This window comes from Chamaea fasciata, unplaced genomic scaffold (genome assembly GCF_029207755.1).
Source record: "Chamaea fasciata isolate MVZ Bird 193981 ecotype frontalis unplaced genomic scaffold, bChaFas1.0.hap1 SCAF_1, whole genome shotgun sequence".
Lineage (NCBI taxonomy): Eukaryota > Metazoa > Chordata > Aves > Passeriformes > Sylviidae > Chamaea > Chamaea fasciata.
Genome location: NW_027094086.1, coordinates 89017963 through 89038114, shown reverse-complemented (window position 1 = coordinate 89038114; position 20152 = coordinate 89017963). Strand labels below are relative to the sequence as shown.

Sequence of the window (20152 nt, the reverse complement as noted above, 5' to 3'; positions counted from 1 at the left end):
GGGCAGCTGCTTTGTCCTGCACAGACCAGCTCGACCGTATAACCAGGGCATGGCCACGCTGTCGTTTTTGGACTTGGTTGTCTGGGAACCTTGATCCAAGGAGTGAAGGGGAGAAATGGAGGTGAGGAAGATGATGGTAAAGCAATCCGCCCTTACACCTGTGCTAAGGGCACTGAGCTCTTAGCCAGGCACTGCCAAACAGCAGAATGTGTTTGTGCAGGTGTGTCTGTTAAATGAAGAATTGATTTTTTCCAGCCTCCTCCGTTTCCTGCCTACAGATGGCATTGGATTGCAATTTGATTGCCAGTAATTACATGGACTTCAGTGAAGACACACACATCCTCCCTTCACTTAGACTGGTTTTATGAAATGCTTCCAGTAGAACATAACACATCGCTTTTGTAGAGGTCTCAGTGCATGAGATTGGGCTGTGTTCTCACATTCTCTGTCCAATGTATTCTCACCAATAATTTTCTTGTTAAAGCACAGAAATTACCATACGTAACCAAACCACTATATACTGCTGCTATGGAAGCCATAGCTTGATGTGGGGGAAGGGGTTCTTTAGTCACAACCTACAGTTTTATTTACTTTATCCAAATCTCACAGGATAGCCACAAAGTTGCTGGCTGTCAGAATGGAAATACATACACACAAACAAGGATTGTGAGGTAGGTGAAAAGTTGCCCAGATGGAAGCAAACAAAAAAAAGCCCAATACCAGAGTTTTGATCATGTTGTGTTTCCCTATAAGCAAGGCAAAAGAACAGAATTTGGTCAGTTAAAGTAGATGGATCTTTAATTTTTGTGTAATTGGAAGCCTCTGTGTGTAAGGGGAGGGGAGCTGCTCCCAGCTGCCACTTACAATGAGGATGCTGGGTGTCACTTGTCTCCTCAGGGTCAGAGTGTTTGCACCATCAGTTCCAAACACTGAAGAGCCTCAGCAGAGCTGTCACCCTTGCAGGAGGCATGAGCCTGTTTGATGGTATGTACTTTTTCTTGTGAAAGCTTTTCCTCCTCTTTTCACTACACAGAGGCTTCAACTTGTCACCCACTGAAGCTACTCGGGGAAGAAGAGTAACAAACAATAAGAACACGAGATATGGATGTGCAGGAATGGGCTCTCTGCTGAACAGCAGCAGCACTTGCTGGTGCTGCTTGGTGGCTGCACATCAACTCTGGCAGCTGGCCCTGGCAGAGCACAGCCTGCACCAGCAGCATTGTGACAGGTGGGGTTTTTGGATGCTTGTGTGTGTCCAGTGCAGACTGTTGGATTTGCTCTTCACTAGGGTGCGCGAGGTACCCCTTCAGCAGCTGAGGTCCCACTTGTCCTTCCTTGCACCAGCCCAGCCATGGCAGCTGGGGCTCATCTGATCTGTCCCACCCATCTGCCCTGGGAAGTCTCCCTTTCCTGCTCTGCTCGTGAGCCTGGCTGCTATCCTTGAGTGCTTCTGTGTGTTACACTGTCAGCCACTGGGACAGAGGGTGATAAAATACACAGGCATCAGGAAACTTTTTTAAATGATTTTTTTTAAGAAACTGCATACATCAGAGACAAACAATAATTTAAATACCATGCAGTTTCAGTATGTACAAAAACTAGGACATAGAGATCCAGTTTAATTTTTTCTAGTTATTTACATCATTTTCATACAGCCATAATCTGTTAAATTACAATACTGGAAGAGCACGATTGACAGCCACCACACTCACTCCTATACAAAGACAAACTATATACATACACTTGGATATCAACTGGAAAAATGCAACTGGTGCAGGAGTAACTCGGACACACAGGAACACAGGAAATGTGCCCGTCACCTCCTCTTTGTTTACAGAAGTTGTTCCAAGCTTGAGCAGACTGAACACCTGGGAAAAATAATTTGTCCCCTTTTTCTTTCCTGATTTTTTTTTTTTTATTAGCCTAGTCATCTCCCATGGCTATTTATACAAAGTTATTTTATTTGCAGGCACGTTAGGGAGCCCCCATTCATGTATAACTATGGGTTTCCACCCTTGTTTTTATGAGTGCAGGCTTCACTAGGCTTGTTGGAAGTGCTCCCCCTCTCTTGGTTTACAGTTTTTGCACTGCACAGGTGGTGCTGTAGAAATAAGGAAGGGTTAGTTGGTTGAGTAGTTGCAGTGATGAAAGAATGCAGTGGTTATACATGTATTGAGATGAGATATATTTGTGTAATGGGTTCAGTTAACATAAAATAGCTAAAAGTCTATAATGTTCTTTCCCTCGCCTCTTCCTTCTCTTCTGATAATGCCCAGTGTGCTCACTAGGAATTGCCTAGACACAGAAGTTGGCCTGAGTCCCTTCCCAACAAACCTGCAGCCTGAAACTTCTTCAGCCTGCAAGTACCCACCCAGTGGGGTGTAGGGTGGGCAAAAGCCACAATGCCCACATTCCCTCTGAGTCAGAATGGTGTCACCAGGTCCCTGCAACCCTCTGCTGGTGAAGGTGTGGGTAGGAGGGTGATGCCACTGTTGGGCTTCCTCGCCATCACTTTTCTCAAACAAAACTCTTTTGTCTAGACATTTTGGAACTGCTTTTTCAATCCCCACCACCTCCCCAGCCACCCCTTGGTTGCCATTTCTACTTCATTATTCCGCAGGCTGCTGAACAGATGTCAAATTACTTGCACATTTTAAGTACTCAGGATGCAGTAGATTATAACAAAAATGCTTTCATTCCTTGACTCTAGATTATTATCTCTGGAGATGGATGACTGGAATAGTAATTTTTGTTCCGTGTTGCTTTTTCCATTCTCTAAACCTGGTGTAATTTCTTTATTACCACTATTAATATCCTTCCAATCAGAATGAGGACGACTGCTAACACAGTCTTAGCAGGAATGTCATCATTATGTCCTACATATAATCCAGGTCAAAGGAGGGAAATAATGACTGTTGTTTGGGTTTTTTTCTTTACTGCCAACAGAATCACAGTTCCTTTGCCATGATAGAGATGGCTTTCACAGATGAGAAAACAATTCCTAAGAAACCAGATTTATGAAAAAAAGGGACCAGCAGTTCCCCAGTCTGTTTGCAACTTCCCAGGGATGCCAGAGGTGGGCGTGCACACCAAGGATGCGGTGCCGTGTTCAGGCTGCTGTGGAACACCTTGACAAACTACCCAGACCCACTGAAAGTAAAAGCAGATGAAGTGTCAGTTTGGTGATACTGCAGTGCCAAATACCTTGTATGGCTTCTTTTTCCTCCCCTTCCCCCTTTTCAGGAATAAGCTCTATTTCCAACTGGGGAGAAATATGGCAATTCTTCCCCTTCTGTCCTGATGTCTTCTCAGCTAGGAGTTAAGTGAAAAAAAAAAACACAGAAAAGAAAAAAAAAAAGGCAAAAAAAAAAAAAAAAAAAAGGCATGGCTGCATGGAAGTCCCCTGGGGACAGCACAAATCATGGGGCAAGGCTGAGTGTGGCAACTTGCTGAGTGGTCAGCAGGGACCTGCTACGGGCTCATCTGAATGAAGGTGCTGGGGAATGTTTGGCCATCACCCAGGACTTGGCTGTTATGTGTCTCAGGGGTTTATTTTGGATGCCAGACTGGCAGCATGGGCACTGCTTGGGGCTGTGCCCGTGAGGGACAGTGGCAGTGCCCTGACTGATCATTCTCCTGGGGACTCCACCACTAACAATGGACAGACAGCAGCAGCCTGCGACTTCCACCTCCCTCCTCTTAATTTTATCAATAAAAATGAAACAAACCCTCACCTTTCCCTCCCACTGGCCTACCAAGTCCTGTGATTCTCGCCACTGCTGCTTCTTAAACAGTGTCCCTTCCATTTCACAGTGATCCTCTAAGCTAGCAATGCCAGGGCAGGTGTGAGATCCATGCTGGGAACACAAGGATTTGTTTTTCTTCAGAGCAGCTCTGTTGCAGAGCCCTTTGCTAATGCAGTGTCTGTGCAGTCAAAAGCATAAAGGCTTTTTTTCCTTGTCTTAAAGCTGTGATGCAGTCTTGTAACTTGTGTGCATACATATGTGAATGAATTTATAAACATGATCTGAGGTTTTCATGAAGATAACCCCAAAGCAGTCCTGGCTGGTATGTAAAGTGCTCTGCCTCTGCTGCACTGAGCTGATAACATTGCACATTGAAGGCTTTCACTACTGATGAACTTCTATCTAAAACAACTGTGAGCTGGTGATACAGGGATCACGGTGTTTCCTCAAAAATCATCACCCAGTCTGGGAACCACCAGCAACCACCTGGTTTTTACTTTCCTTTGATGTTCCATCCTACAACAGATAATCCTCATTTAACAGCTAATAAGCCACAGCGTTGGAAGGATGGCTGTGGATGAGAATGAAAAGCTTTTGTTTATCTCTGGTGGAGAGCTAATCTGCGAGGCACTGGGTGCCACCACCAAGTGCAGATGGAGGGCCTTACCCTCACTGCCAGGGTTGTTGGGGCAGGCTGGGTGCCAGAGCCACTCCATGGGCTACATGCAGTCCTTTGGCCGTACTCCTGCATCCAGAGGAATGAGGTGAGGCTTGAGAAGAGGCAGGAGTGTTGGCACTACACTGCACTGGCCATTAAATGCTCAAGTGTGAGAGGCTTCTCGGCCTGCAATCAGTGAAAGGCGATGTTAGCATGGAACAGGGGGAGCTGGACGGGGAGCACAGAAGAGAGAATAGATACGTGGAAGACAGTGAGAAAGGAGAAAATTAGTAAAAGAATAACAGAAATAACTATTTTGTAGTAAAAAACTTTGGCCTCTCTGTTCCAACTGTCAAAGGGAAATAGCTATTCTGGAAGAAAAGATGTCCTGAAATAATAATCTGGAACTTCTTACAGTAATGTTGCTACAGTGCTTTCAGCCACTGTCCCAAAACATGGCATAATAGTGCCTTGTAAGATCTTGAAAGGAATCTTGACAATGTCTGCCCCAGCTTGCTGGCATTATACTATTAAGGACTTAATTCTGGAAGGTGATGGCCTAAGTTCAGAAAAGCACTTAACTGTGTTCAGGTTCAATTAAGCCTGTCAGACATATTCTTGAAAGCAGTGAGGCTGTGTGTGCTTCCTTGGTGTAGAGCACACACTTAAGTTGGCAAGTAAACCAGGCCCAGAGTGACCAGCTCTCTGAGCTCTGCTTGGTCAGTTTGTGTGTTAAACCATTGTAATAAAAATAAATTAAAACCAAAATTAGAACAAATAAATCCAGAACACCTCTGAATTGCTGTCCTCATGCCTCAGCTGTGGGTACCAGTGACAAGTCCCGCCATCCATAAGAGCGGCCCAGACTCCTTTTGTTAGGTCAGGTAACACACCTTGTCATGCTTTGCTCAGTGTAAGTTTAGGATCAGTTCTTGAGACACCTCATACAGAGACAGTAGACATCCTTCACGGAACCTCTGTCCCCTCCTGTTACGTGTCCCTCTGCAGAGCCGGAGGGGAATCCCAGCCTTTCCTGCTGCCGGGGGCACGCTGGCTCTCACACAGTCACAAGGTTTGGGGGTAAGACAAACTACAAGCGGAGCAGATGCCATGCAGTGATCATGAAGAAATGGGGTTTTGCTTGCTGGTCCTCAGTGTTCTTGTCACTTACTGCTAATGGGCTCACAACTGAGTTTAGAAAATTGTACTTGAAAGAGATGGAAAACAAACAGTTGGTAGAACTGAAGCAGCCTTCAGTAGGGAGTCCTGTTCTTCAGAGGCGATACCTTTTTCTGCTTGGAAGCTGAACAATTTCTACTGACTGGTTGTAAACTTCTCCAGGGAAAGAAATGCCTTTCTAGTCAGATGATATTCACAGATGGACCGGCCCATGGAGAGTTTCCCTCCTTCACCATCCTCATAAGGTGCTCTCAGCTTGAAAGGAGTGTTTGGTGTAAGTGCTTTAGTGCCATAGGGGCTCATCCTTTGGACACTTCACCCAGGCCAAGTGATTCCCTGAACACCATCTCAGGGCTCTCTAGGGGTGACGACAGAGGCTTGTCAGGATGAGGGGTGCCTGAAGACAACAATGGTTGCACCACCAGCTGGGCTTGAACACGTATGGCAAATCCACATGCCGGGAAAGTCCTATACATAGATGCCAAGTCTTGGCACAATTTCCCACCAGGGGTATTTTCTGTTACTGAAGCTTGAACCAGCAGGTCTGATGATGCTGCAGTACTCATCACATGTAAATACAATTCTCCTTTTTTTAAATATTTATTTTTCTACTCTTTTTTTCCCTTTTTTTTTTTTTTTTAAAAAGGCAGTTTGGAAGATTTACATTGTACGTAACAGGGAAGTGAATAATACCAGCACTTATGGTTCCTTTTAGTTATGTTTTGAAGATGGCATAGTAGTCAGGTAAAATTGATCTGCTACGGTCTATGAAACCTAAAACCCAAGGGGAAAAAATAAAGAGAAACAGTAAGATAATATCCTCACATGTATATTGCACATTTAAAAAACCTTGGAGAACTAATGGCTTCAGTGACACCATTAGGTAGTTCAGCTGCAGCATTGACATCAGCCATGCTGGCCAGAGGACCAAAAACAGACACTCTCACTTCCTTGGCCCTTGACAGACTCACAGCTCATAGATGGGTGTAAGCTGTTTGCACCAAAATCTACCAGGGACATTCACACACTTTGGGTTCATCCCTGAGTGGGTGATAGCAGATCAGCTTGCCCTCTTCCAGGCCTGACTCCGCAAAAATTGTCTGGTCTAGACAAACCTTATGCTATTCTGCCAGAAAGATTTACATACAGTTTAACCATGATCATTCCTTAATGTCGGAGGCTAAAGAGCCAAATGGAGCTAAAATGGCCACCCTTCCTGCAAGGCACCCTGTGTCAGAAGACCCGGGTTTGTCAGATCTGCAAATACACATTTTTTAAGCTTTGATTTTTCACTCTATTATGAATTAATTAATGTGTCCCACTAGTAAAGTGACACTCACATTCTTTGCTCTTGCCACTGCTTAATGACATGAAGAGCTCATTACCTTGCTAATGACTTTATAATGGTGATTTATCTAAGTTTATTTAAGGGAATTACTCTCTTTTGTTTAAGCACGCTTCCTTCAAGTGCGTATTTCCCAAAGCCACTTGTCGAACCAGTAAGTCCTGCTGTTCTTCAGGGAAACCCTTATCCCAGTGTCTGTTTTACGAGCTTTGGCTCTCTACATGCCTGGCCATGAGACTTACTGAGCCCAAGCTGCCCAGTGGCTTTCAGATACAAACTTTAGCTCACTCCAACACTGGAAGAGAAGGAAAATACTGCACAGAAACCTGTGAGAGCCAAGAAGCCGGATAGACTCCTGGAAAACTAAACCAGTCTGTATTTTGGGATGCTAAAGGCTTCATGGAATTCAGTGGACCTCTCAATGGATCTTGACTACTTGTAGCAACATCCCCTTTAAAACAGTGTCATCCTTTCTACATTTGTCACCTCACCCTGCAGAAGCCAAATGTCACTCAAAGGCTCAGTCGCTGGGGTCAACAGATCTAGGCCAATTGTACATTGGCCTAAGGCTTCTCCTAGACCTTGTGGCTCAGGAGCAGCTGGCTTGTCTCTAACAGCACTCCGTCACTACAAACCCCAGTGCAACCAGCCTAGCACATGCTAGGATGGAGAAGGGAGATTGTTTCTGCAAGGTAATATATGCATAATACATGTGACAAATTTTAATATAATTATTAATTCATACACATAAAAATCCCCTAATACAAAATTAATTTTGCCTTAAGCTTTTCTGTACTTTTCCTAAAAGTACCACCTGCATTTTTCATGAGCACTGAACTGATGAACACATTAATACAAGGGCAGCTCCAGTTTTGCACCAGATTTCACTGTCACTTGTCTTCAGTACCCAACACTTGTCAATAAAGTCCAAAGTGTTGATTTGCAAAGGCCTGACTTCAGCTGTAGCCTGTCAGAGAGGAAGGTGGTTGGTTTGGGCTCATGGAGAATTCATTCAGTCTCTACCTTTAAAACCAAAAAAAGCCCCAGGTGTAAATAATAGTGCCTCTCTTACAGTGTGGAGCTTGCCATGGCCCACTGTGTCACTTGTGGCCAGACATGGAGGACAAGACTGAGAGATCTGTGGGTGGATCTGCATGCTGCAGAACTGCTGCACACACAGCAGGGCCTAGTGTGCACTCATTCAGACTTTGCTACGTGCTCTACCAGGCTTCCCTGTCCTCCTTCTGACAGCAAATCTTTTTTTTTTTTTTTTAACTTATGATCTCAAAAGAATAGATCTGCAGCATGACGATTAAAAGAAGAAAAAAAAAAAGAGGTTATACTCCATTAAATGGCACGTGCCTGCATAACTCCACATAATGGGGCAGCATGTGCTCATCTGTGTGAGTTGCTTTTACAGCCTGTAATTCCAAATGTTGTCTAGACCTCATGGTGTGTTCAGTGCATGTTGGAGAAACAGCTGCTGGCTTTGGGTTTGTTTTTTTTTTGAAAACAACAGTACTCATTTATAGTCTTAAAAAATTAATCTCTCAGCTTACCTTGTTAGATGCCTACTTAATTCATGAACTTCCATTTCAGAGCTTTTAAATTCATTAAGCTCTTTTCGAATGGCTGCCTGCAAAGGACAAAGAAACTCATAAATGTATAAATGAGAGAGATCAAAATAAGTTCACTTTGTTCTCAAAACAGTATATTAAAAGTAAAGCAGAGATATAACATTATCAGAGAGACAAAGACAAACATAAAGACTTTAAAGTGTGGAAAGGAAGACAGATAAGCATGTTCTAAATCACATAAAGGGAAGAGAGAAATGCTTTGGTGGAATGGCTCAATTTGAAAACATATCACAGACAATGCAGGTACAGAACCCAACTCTGGCTTATTATGTAAACATTTACATGTACAAAATCCAAATTAGCTCAAGCATGAGAAAAAAAAATGCGCACTGCAGTTTGTGAAACACTCTGATCTGTTCCAGAGCTGGACTGTGGCTAGACTGGGCCCAGATCCTGACAGACTTGTATTTGAGATGTCTTCTGCCTTTATTGGTCCCGAATTTCCTCAGGGGAAGTTACCTAAAGTGACTGATCTTACTTGGGAAGGAAAGAGGGATCCCTGGCTCACTGTCCTCTACTCTGCCTCGGGCTGTGCCACTCTGCCCTGCTCCTCCCTGCTCCTGACCCAGCTGTGATGTTTATTGAAGTGAGTCGACAAAGTAACCCAGCAGAAAACCTGCCATGGTGTGGTGGTGTTCAGCCTCTGTGGCTTGCCTGTGAGAGAAAAGAAAACCAGGGGGCACTGGCAGGGAGAGAAATACTGAAGAATAAAAAAACAGAGGGGGTGACTTGGAGGGACTCAGCTGCACAGTAGAGATGGTGCTCAGCAGAAAAGGCTCAAGTTCCAAGCTCAGAGTCAAGACCTCTGCCAGCTCTGTGATATTTGTTGCTCATGAGTGGTTTCACTGTGAGCATTTGGAGGGAATGTGTCTGCTATGGCCAAACACTCCCATGGGTCCAAGGAGTGTGTACTACCTTTGTGTGTGATGCTGAAAACATCAGCATCAGAGGTGGAGAGAGGGTGCTCCAGTAAGGGGTACTTGTGTCTGTCAAGAATTTTTCTCAGTGAAGGAAATCTAAACTAGTACGAGTGGCACAAACCCAAAACAGGACATTTGCAATAGCCACTGCTCCAATCAGCAACTACCTTTGCTTTGACAAACCCTAACTGATGGATTTTGCAAGTGTTTTTCTACAGAAAAGGCCCTTTCTGCTCCTTCTCCACAGCTTTGGTTTCTTATTTCCCTTAGAAGTGGCTCAGGGGCTGCCTCATCCATCAGGACAGAGTGATGGCTGTGCAGCAGCTCTAGGGCTGCCTTCAGCAGACCAAGCAGCTACTGAAGTGACTGTGAAGGAGGCCATAGGGGTGGCTGACTCCCACAGGGACTGAGAGCTATTCCCTCCCTTCATCTCTCATCTATTGCAGAGATGCAAAAATGCCCTTTTCCTTCCCCTAAGAGTCAGACCTGTGACTGAAGGCAGTTTCCTCCACTCAGCACACAGAGCAAGATTTACTGGCAAACAGAAAAGCCCATTGCTAAAATCTGTTTTTGCAATAAATCTAGTCTGTGCTGACCAGTGAAGACAGCTATTGAATAACAGCTCTGGAAGAAAATAATCCTATCTAGGATGATGCAGCTTTGTTTCAATTTTTCTGGCTGTTTTTCCAGCAGTGGACATAGTGCTGAGGAAAAGCAGGTCACCTGAATGCAAGAAATCAGAATACTGTCCACAGGACCCAAACAAAAACCAATCTATTTGCTTCCTTATGCCATAAAGGGCGTTAATATTAGAATGACAAAGATCTCTTCTTCTGATGGTGCTTTTGGTTAATTTGAAGGACTTAACCCTTTTCTCTGACTACTGAACTTGCACATGCACTATAAAAAAAGTGACATCAAAGTACTCTGCCTTAATACTAAACTCTTTACTAGATTACATTTAACAGTGGTATTTAATGCTTGCTCTTTTCAGATACATAGGATGAGAGATCAAATCTCCTCGCCCAGATGAAATTTTTCCATGCCTTTCATCCCAGACATGGATCTCTCAAAGGCTGTAGAACCAGTTGGGAGATTTATTCCCTCCCTCATCTAACAATTAAGAGAAAAAAGCTAAGCCAATTGACTAACATCTTGTCAAACATGGTGAGGTAAAATGAGAAGAGCTAAATTAACCCAGTATATTATGGTCTATGGACAGTTTTGAGGAAGTTTTTCTTTTTTTTTTTTTTGGGATCAGTTTATGCTACATTAACTTAACCAAAGCTAAACCGAAAAAATTCCTCTATCAAGGAGGAGAACAATGTCACGAAACTGTTCATGTTCTTTGGTTGAATTATACAAGTCTAACAGGCTGTCCTTTGTGAATAAAACCAAGAGTGCCATAGATGAGTGGTGTGGAAATTCTGTAAATTCTGCTAATGCTCTAAACATTGGATGTCATGCTCTCCATTGCTGAATGACTGAGTTCCATGGCAAAGAAATAGTCAAGGCTTGATATCTGAAAGTCTTTAAAATTAAAAGATTCAGGACTGAATCACTGAGCCTCATAGTCCTTGCTTCTTACAATGTCCAAAAAATCTTTTAAATATTTTTCCTGATGTCCCACTAAGACCCTCAGCATGGGATTGATATAATTTGCCAGCAGTTTAATCCCTCTGCCATCATTGCCAGCACCAGAGACACTATTTAGTGGAATTTTCACCAGTGCTCAGAGGGCAGTGCCATCAATACCAAATGTGTGTCTTTTTTTATATCTACAGGTCTTGTGTGACTTCAGTTTAGTGCTTAAATACTCTGTGGCAGAAATCCTGAGCAAAGACCCCTGATGTAACACACTAGAGAGAAATGACCTGGCTTTGGAGGGATGGAGATACCTTTGCCAAATTGACCTGCTGGCATTTTCAGACCCAAGCCTGTCCTGTCCCGGCACAGCCATTTTGGCACACGCTCCTGTCTCACTGCTCCGCCAAGTGTTGCCAGAGCTCTCAGCTGGCAGCACAGTCTGGTAAGACCAAAACCAACAAACAAATAACAGGGCTGTAATCAAGACCTTTCCTCAAGGGGTTTGGGATTCCTTCTCTCTCCTGGCTTCCATGCATATAGAAACCTTCTTGCCAAAGATTTATGCTTCAAACAAACAAACAAACAAACCAATCTCGTGAATGGGAAAAAAACACAGGTGTGTTGCGAAGGGATGTCAGGTGGATGTTTATTTCTTGACAGCCATGGGACCTGTAGGACCCAAGGGATGCTGTTTGCCATGACATGCTCTGTCTGTTTAGGCCCTGGCTCTCCCAGAGTTGCTCCACTTACTTTGTCGGCGGCTGTGAGTCGTGTCCAGGGTTTGTCCGCCCTCCTGTCGTAGTCCTGCGCGTCTGCCACTTCCACGTAGTCACTGAAACGGATGAGGATCTTCCTCTCACGTAGCTCTTCTACTGTGGGCCTTTGACTCAGCTGCAGGTTTGAGGAAGGAGTGGAAAAAGATATCAGGACTTTGCTTTTTCCCTACAGAGTGCTGCTTGGGGATTTATTTTATTGTAACCACCCTAATGGGAATAAGAGAGTTTGGACATTCCCAGTGCCTTGTTTTTTATCTGCCTTTCACAGAATTGCTGCCTGGGAAATGCCCTCTTGTTGTAACACTTTGAATATCATCTCACCTTGCTGCCAGAACAGCCCACTGTTCTTTGGGAAGCTGCTGTGGCTAGACACCTCAATTCCCAGTGGAGGTTGATCACCCTTGGCAGAAATGAGATGAATGGCAAGAAAGTCTCCTAGTGCACCGATGTCCCAGGAAGAGACAAAGATCACAACACAATTCTAAAATGACCTGCACAGGCTGTGCACTTTCCAGACTTCTGCTGTTGTTGTCTGTACTTTTGCACTGCCTTTGGAAGAGTCAGGCCAAGGCGTGGAGTGGCTCCTGCCCTGAATTACATGCAAAAGGTGAAAAACAACTTTCTTTACCATTCTGATATTCTGCAGACTTGTCCTTACCTCCAGAAAAGGCAGGCAGGATGATTAGTGCCCATTGAACTTTTAACTGTGTCTATTGACAGCTGTAGTTTGTATCACAGCATATTTGACTTTTAAAAGTTTATGTTGCATGCTACAAGCCAAAAGAAATGGTAGTGGTGGATTGCATCATGTCAGGAAAGCATCTTCATTGTTTCAAGTATTTCTTTCAAATTCCACAGCAGAATAGGCAGCCACAGTGAAAAACCCCTCTTAAATTAGTGTGCTGATAGTCCACAGCCAGTTACATGGGCAGGGACAGGAGCTGGCTTCCAGGGATCAATTCTCCTTGGATGCACAGCATGCTGGTGAATGTCAAAAGCAATTACACAATCGTTTCTGAAGGTGCTACATAAATGTGTGCATGTGGCTGTAGATTAGCTTAGTTTCACTGTTAGACTAGAACATTTATAGAACCAGGATACATTAGGAAAAATAATATCCTAATAACAATTTTCAACACAGGGTATCATGCCCTTCCCACTCACTAGAAGTAGATGTGTTTGAAATACTTTGCCCTTGAGAAGGGTGAAAGGTCTAAATATTTAATAAAATGCTTGAGATTCTATTCCAGAACATTATTTATGCCCCTGAATCCACCTTTCTTCCAAATTAAGTATCTCAGTTCCCTGCATTTCATCTTCCAGGGAGAATTAAGATTTAAAACAGCCAGGATACCAAGTGAAGGGTGAAAAATCCCTCCTTTCTTCAGCACTTGGGTGGAGCTCCCCCGCCCTTATCCTTCATCTGGCTGTAAGTCTGTGCTTGTTCTTGGCATGGTTGGTTGTATTTCTTTTCTCTGTTTAGAAAAGATGTTTGTGATGGGAGGTGGCAGTGGGGCTGCTCTCCTTACACCAGCATCCCTGAGCATGCACACACAAATTGGGTTCAAACACCTCATGTGGAGAGTCTGCAGAACTGCACTAATGCCCTGCCTATGGGATGCTCAGGAGAACGGGAATGAGGATGGAAAAGAGATGCACTGACTCTTGTGCCAGTGCTCCGACTGTGAAAGAGTCCTGAAATCCATGGCTGGTATCACCTAGTTCATGTGTAGCCATAAATCTACATATATTTCCATATATAAATACATGCACACAAAATATATTCAGTACATTAAACCAAAATGTCAATCTGATCATGCTAAGTGTAACGAGAGAGACAGCCATGCTAAGTCATTTTCTAAAAGCCATTAATTAAAGCTACATTATTTGAACAGTTAACAAATTTCCCTGCCTTCTTCTCATACCATTGCAGAGATTTCTTGTGACCTTCTATGTGTGAGAGTCTTGCAGTATGTTTGGGCTGCCCAGAGCTCCCTTAACCCTTGAATAGCTGGGGAACCAGCTTTGCAGGACAGACTGTAAGCAGCCCCACTGCAGGTGTCAGTTCAATGTGTGTCCACACGGAGGGGACAGCTCATCTGAGATCTCACCTTGCAGTTTATTTTTATGACCTGTGAGCTGTGGTGTCTTGGGTCTAAATTGCTTAATGCTACAGAGTCCTTATTGAACAACACCTGAGAATGAGCTCTTCTAACAGGCAGAAAGAATAGGGCACATTCAAAAATTACAGGACAAGGACATCGCCAAGGGCACGATGCAATTGTTTGCACAAGGTGTGGTGCTCCAAGCAGGAAGAAGGGGTTCTTACTGAGCTGGACCCTTTTTAATTTACTTCTGGTAATGTCAAAGGGATGCATGTGCATGAGTGTGTCTGGACTTTTTCTGTGTCACTACTTGGGCATTTACATTTCTATTTCCCTATTTGTGAAGATTTGGGAGCTGAGGGAGCAGAGTAATTCTATGGTGAGTGACTCATTATTTGAGTGTCCACCAGGGTAAAATTCCCTTTCAAAATAAATGGATTTCTATTAATGCAAGAGCAGTAAATGAGGACAGGACCTCTCATGCCTTGTCACAGGAGGTCAAATTTTCTTCTATATATTCTGGAGTGCTGTAGATACAAATGGGCATTTTCCAGGCTTTGATACTAAGGCAATTTGAAAGGAAAGGTTTAACACACTCCCCCTATGTCTGTAGCATGGGAAATGAAGCAAACCCAAGCACCCCCACCAGGTAACGTGGAGGGGGAATTACTGTTGCCAATCTGGTTTTGGGATTTAGTCAAACGCAAAATGCTGAATTTGTCCCACTTCAGTCATAAAGAAGCTTATCTTAGCATGTTATCCTGCTCTGTTACCTCATTAAAATGTTACAGTTGTTATTTAAAGAAGAAAACAAGCTGAAAAATTAGAAACCCTTACCAGCAGCATGCCCCACCCTTTTGCTCCCCACCTTCTGCAGTAAAGACATAGGAGCAGGATGTGATGAAAATGTCCCGAAGACCTTTCCCTCTGACTATAAATGCAGTTTATCCAAATTAGCCACTAACCTTTTTTTCTTCTCTGACCTTTCTCCTCCCTGCTGCCTCTCTCTCACCTCTCTCTGATGAGTCCCACCTCTCTCAAGAGTTCATTATTTTCAACAGCCTTTGCTGATGCAAGCCAGTGGAGGTCAGTTAAAGAAAAGCTTGAACATCTTCAAGCAGGGGAGACATTTCCCAGAGAGGCACCAGTGAACAGGGCATTTAAATTGGACTCGGGCAAGAATTTAACGGGAGCAAAGATTTCAGATTATTGCACGGATTTTAAGAAACAGCCACACCTCTTCAATTTGGTAGTCAGTATTACAGGGCTGAAAGATTTCCTTTTGGAGCTAGACCTCTGAGAAAAATAAGCTGTTGGCAGTGGAGGGATAGGAAGCAGTAAACAGCTCTGGGGATCAGGAAGTATGGTGCCATTTAAGAGAAGAGAAGGTAGGAAAAGAAGCATTCTATTCCACTTTGCAAGTGATTTGTAACATGCTCTGTTAATCCAGGCTATGATTGATTCCCTCTCTGTAATGGAAGTCATCAGGGGACATTCAGGCTTGTGTTAATTGCCTTGGTCCTTGGCCAAGTTTGTCATGGTTCAAAGAACACATGCTCTTGGTAGTAATTCTTGGGGGCCCAGATCTCCACGTGGATGTCACCCATCTGCAACACTTCCAGAGGGCTTCTGCACATTCAAAGAATATTAATGGACTGGAGGCTGAGACCAGTGTGTTAGTGTGTTGTTTTGATGGACTGTTCCAGTTTTCTCCCTATATTGTTGGTTTAACCTAAGTTGACTCCTCCCTCCTCCGGTTGTCCATCACTCCCCTGGACTTGCCCTTTGTCCTGCCTACTTGGATATTAATCCTTGTTTGTCCCTGTCCTCGGTTCTGGAAAGTTCTGCATTCCTCAATGCACCACTGGTTTGTTCAAGTTGTATCCTCCCCTTATGTTTCCCCATTGGTCATTGTTTTGCAAGTCCCTCCTTGTTATTGGTTAAGAATTGCACCCTCCCCCTGAGACGCCCCCTGTTTATAAATTCTTGCACACTTGTGTTGTCTGTCTTTCATCCCTGACCCCCTCACGGAATAAAGTTCCTTGAGAACCACACGAGAGATCCCTCTCTGATCTTTGCCTCGATCCTCGGCACTTTGACATCAGGTGTTGTAGGGAGCAGCCTTGTTGATGCAGGAAGCAGCCCTGCTCTACCTCAGCCCAGACCAAGCCTGGTCTGGGGGAGGCCACTCTCGGCACAGTCTGGGAAGGGGCTATCTGGGATTCTCCAGAGAAAAAACCTTCCTAATCCACATGTCCTTCTACTCAAATGACTCAAAAGGTGCTTGGTGGGCCTGAGGGGCAGGGAGAGAGAGGACAGCGGTGGCTGGGCATCTCAGGTGACAGGCAAACATGTTTCCACTCTCCTTCCTTGGGCAGGAGGGACACAAGCTGCTGAGAAACCTAGCCAACAGCATGTGCCTTCATTTTGTTATTTGAATGGCAGCTATTCCTCACCCCAGTTAATGTGGAACTAGATGAATCGGAGAGGATGGAAAGTGCTAAAAGGGGCAGCTCGCTATAGGTCACCTGATTTCTTTATAATTTTTTTTTTTAGAAATTGCCTGTCCAGATGATGAATTCAACTGGATATTTATTGCTGACTTTAATAAGGCATCTAGACCTAGCAAGGTAATCTCACTTATTACAGCATGTCATGTTACAACTTATCATCATAACACTGTAACAAAACGTCAGTGCTGATGGAATTTTAAGAACAGCTTTTTTATGGATGGAGTGGGTTCTTCCCTTGGAATTGGAATGTTGCCACGAAAAAAACTGGGGACAGTAGCAATTTCTGTAGTGCAAGGTCAAAAGTCTCATCAGTGGCTTCTACAGAACCCACTTCCCTTCTTATTCCCAACTACAGACGTTTGCAAAAGAGGCAACATGACAGAGTTTCCTCATGTTGAATTTACCCTGTGGGCATGTGTGTGCTTGAAAACTCAGTGCAAACAGAAGGGCTGCTGGGCAACACACTTGCTGTGCTCAATTAAACTTCTGCTTGATCTGAGTTTTAAAATCCTTTGGTACTAAGACTTCAGTACAAACCAACAGAAGGAGCTTGCCACTCTGCTGTAAACACAATGACACATCTGGGACAGGCTCATGAAAGACACAGCTGGGGAATAACAACTATTTTCACAGGATTCATTTGGTGGTTGGTATTTCTAGTTGTTATCTAAAACACTTGCACACTTTATTCACTTCTTTTCTCTAGTGATTTCTGAGCTTTTATGGTGGTGTGTTTGGTAGGTGAGAACAAAATCTGTTGTTAGATCAGCCCTGCAGTTCTTTCATTAAAATTACATGTGTCACTAGAAGAATTTACAACAGTTTAAAAAGATGATCCAAATCAAACAATGATTGGATTGCTATCAACCTCAGATATGTGCGGGAGAAAAGTCTTTACTAGAGAGGAAGCCAAAAATAAAACTAAAAGGTATGTGACTAGGAGTAGGGGTATGACCATTAAAGAGCTAAATGCCAGGGCCTTGGACTGAGAAGCTGCTTTTGCTGTTGTTCCCACTTAAAAGTGCAAACAAGACAAAGCAAGAAATCTCACAGAAATGTGCCGAGGTTTTGGGGAGCAGACACTGATGTGAAGCAGTGGCAGCCTGGGTGCTTTAGCTGAGCTGTGACCTCTGCCTGCGACAGATGATTCCTGTGCTCTGCACCTTTCCTACAGGATAGCAGGGGATGGGAACCATGTGGCGATGGTGCTGGCTCACTCAGCAAGCCCTCACTTCTTAGGCAGCACATTGGGTATGGGGAGCTTTGCTCTGAATCTCTTACAGCTGCTCCTCAAATGGCATCAAGCTCTGCACTGGATTCCTGCACGTGTCTACCCTTCAATGTACAGGGAAATTGAAAGCCTAGTAAAATGGTATTTCCAGCCTTTGCGCAGAGCCTCAATCCCATGAAACATCTGCAATGCAGTTAGGATCTTTTCTCTCAGGCAGCGCTAAGAGGGAATGCAAAATCATCCCTGTCATTGTGGTGAGGAATATAAGTGTTTTACAAACAATATTATGACTCTCTAGCTCCTGCAGATAACAGCAGTATCCCCCCACTGGTCACCAAGAATTCTACCTATTTACATGAACTGAGAATAAGGAATGAGATTTTTAACTGTGGTAGAAAGCAATTCAGTTCTCAGAATGTAACCTTTGCACATATATTTAGAGACCTTTCCTTGTAATTATTTATACCATGAAAGCTGTGATCACATAGGTAAAAAAAAAAAACTATGTCACCTAAAATTGTACCGAGGCAATGGTGCTGCTTCACAAGTATGTGAGTTTTTAGAGAGCTTTCTTTACCTCTGGAGATAGGAAATATGTCAGTGCTGAAAGAAAGTTAATCTGCAACTGTAGGATGGATTGTTCACTGTGTATGTTTGAGCATCCGTAGACATTACTCCAGCTGCAAAACTGACCGTGTACATCTGAAATGACTGTGCTTCAGTTTCAAGAGTAAATGACTTTTGAATCAAGTGATGCTGTTTTGTTTGTCCTTCCCTGCCAATACAAGATTGTTTTCTGCACTATATGCTTTTTTTGCAAATGCTTGTCTCTATTTAGTTTAAATGACTCAATCGACAACCTCCCTTTCCAGAAAATATTTAGCTTCCAGTTTTATGAGGGGTTTTTTTGGTGGAATTTTGAAATCAGCATTGCTTTAGCTTTGCTCTCTGTAATGGCTACAAAAGCCATTACATTTACAAGAAGCACTGGTCTTTCTATCCCTCACTGTTCAAAACTCCTTCAGTTATGAAGACTAGATCTTCTTTTTTTCCTGTTTGAAATGTTACCAGCAATAGTCTGCAAAGTGGTTTCCTTCGCTCTCTGTGGACTTACACCCTGCAACATTGCTGATTTCACTTAAAGATTTTTTTTGTAAGACTTGTTTCACACTCTACTTTTGAAAATGGTGCTGAAGAAAAAGGCCAAGGAAAAAGGCAAACTGTGCAGTAGGGAGAAAGTTACAGTAGTGTCATAATAGGATCAAAGTTGTTTCTCACCTTACGTGTTAATCTTCTCTTAATCTCTCGTTTTTCCTCCTGCTCCTCTTGCTCATTCCGGGCTGTAAAAGATTTACAAGGATCTCAGACTCTGGACTCATCAGGCATGCACAGTTTGCAACAAAATAAGCCTTTCCATCAGTAAGTATATTAATGTTTCAGGACCTCTCTGATGCATAGTATGTCCCTCTGGGGCTGGTGAATGTCCTCGATCTGTAGCTACTGTGCTTCTACACACGCTTCATAAAACATGTACAGCTTCCTTCCTTTCCCTGTGTTGGCACCCCTTCATGTGTGTCACTTTCTAGAAGGGCTGGGCAGCAAGCCAGCTCTTCAAAAAGTGTTATCTCCCTGCCCACAGGCCTGGCAGCCTCAGGGGGCTCAGCTACAATAGGGTTGGATTCTGCAAGGTCAGTGATTGGAAAAGAAACACATGGAATTTTTCTTCCATCTGCAGAATAATTTCTTGCAGCTACTTTTTGGAGATAATAGAAAAAACCCTTTGGAACAGAGGTGCCAGGCAAATCCTGCAACTTCCCATGGCCCAAGCAGAGTTAAGGAGAGTGTCTCCTTCCATCATGAGCCTTTAAAGTATCACACTGGAGCATAAAAGCTCACCCTAGGTCAATTCACTTTCAGCATTAAGCCAAAACATCATGTGCTACAAGTTCTTACCAGGACACGCCTCAACACTTCTCCCTCAAGAGCTCAATAATATCTGAGTACACTAACTCTTCTTTAACTTAGGAGCAGGCTGTCATGCATTATCTTTGCACTGACCTTTACTAAAAGTCACTAAAATCCCAGGTTTCCAAGTACTCAGGTTCTCGATCAGTTAGGATCTGTCTCCGCTGCTTCGCTGATGGCTGAAATGCTCATTACTCTAATCATGCTGGCACATAACAGGTGAGAGCAAACACATCTCATCAGCTTTTCCAGTAAGAACTGTGCCCCTGCTGGGATCCAGTTTTTGCTCAGCTAGGACTAGCTCAGGCAGGAATAACTCTCTGCAGGGGACATGATGGACCTCAAAGGCCAGCTGAGGATAGGTGCCTTGATTTAAATCATTAGACTTTGGACTGCACTAAACTCTAGGGGGAATCCCACATTCCCCTCTGCTGATCCTGCAGCTGGAGCAGGCACCTCCTGCAGAGCAGCAGTAACAATCCACCAGCCA

The 20152-nt window shown here is 43.8% G+C and overlaps 1 protein-coding gene across 7 annotated transcripts in view; it reads right to left on the bottom strand.

The window, feature by feature from the left end:
* Positions 1-443: 443 nt before the first annotated feature.
* Positions 444-20152, bottom strand: part of PHACTR1 (phosphatase and actin regulator 1) — a 304928-nt gene continuing 285219 nt past the window's right edge. For all 7 annotated transcript variants that reach the window (XM_066188313.1, XM_066188338.1, XM_066188331.1 and 4 more), the window contains 4 exons: positions 18976-19037; positions 11823-11963; positions 8488-8564; positions 444-6357 (listed from right to left, as the gene is read on the bottom strand). In XM_066188313.1, coding sequence (XP_066044410.1) covers positions 6342-6357; positions 8488-8564; positions 11823-11963; positions 18976-19037 — 296 coding nt within the window. In that variant the 3' untranslated portion in view covers positions 444-6341. The remainder of the gene's footprint in view (positions 6358-8487; positions 8565-11822; positions 11964-18975; positions 19038-20152) is intronic.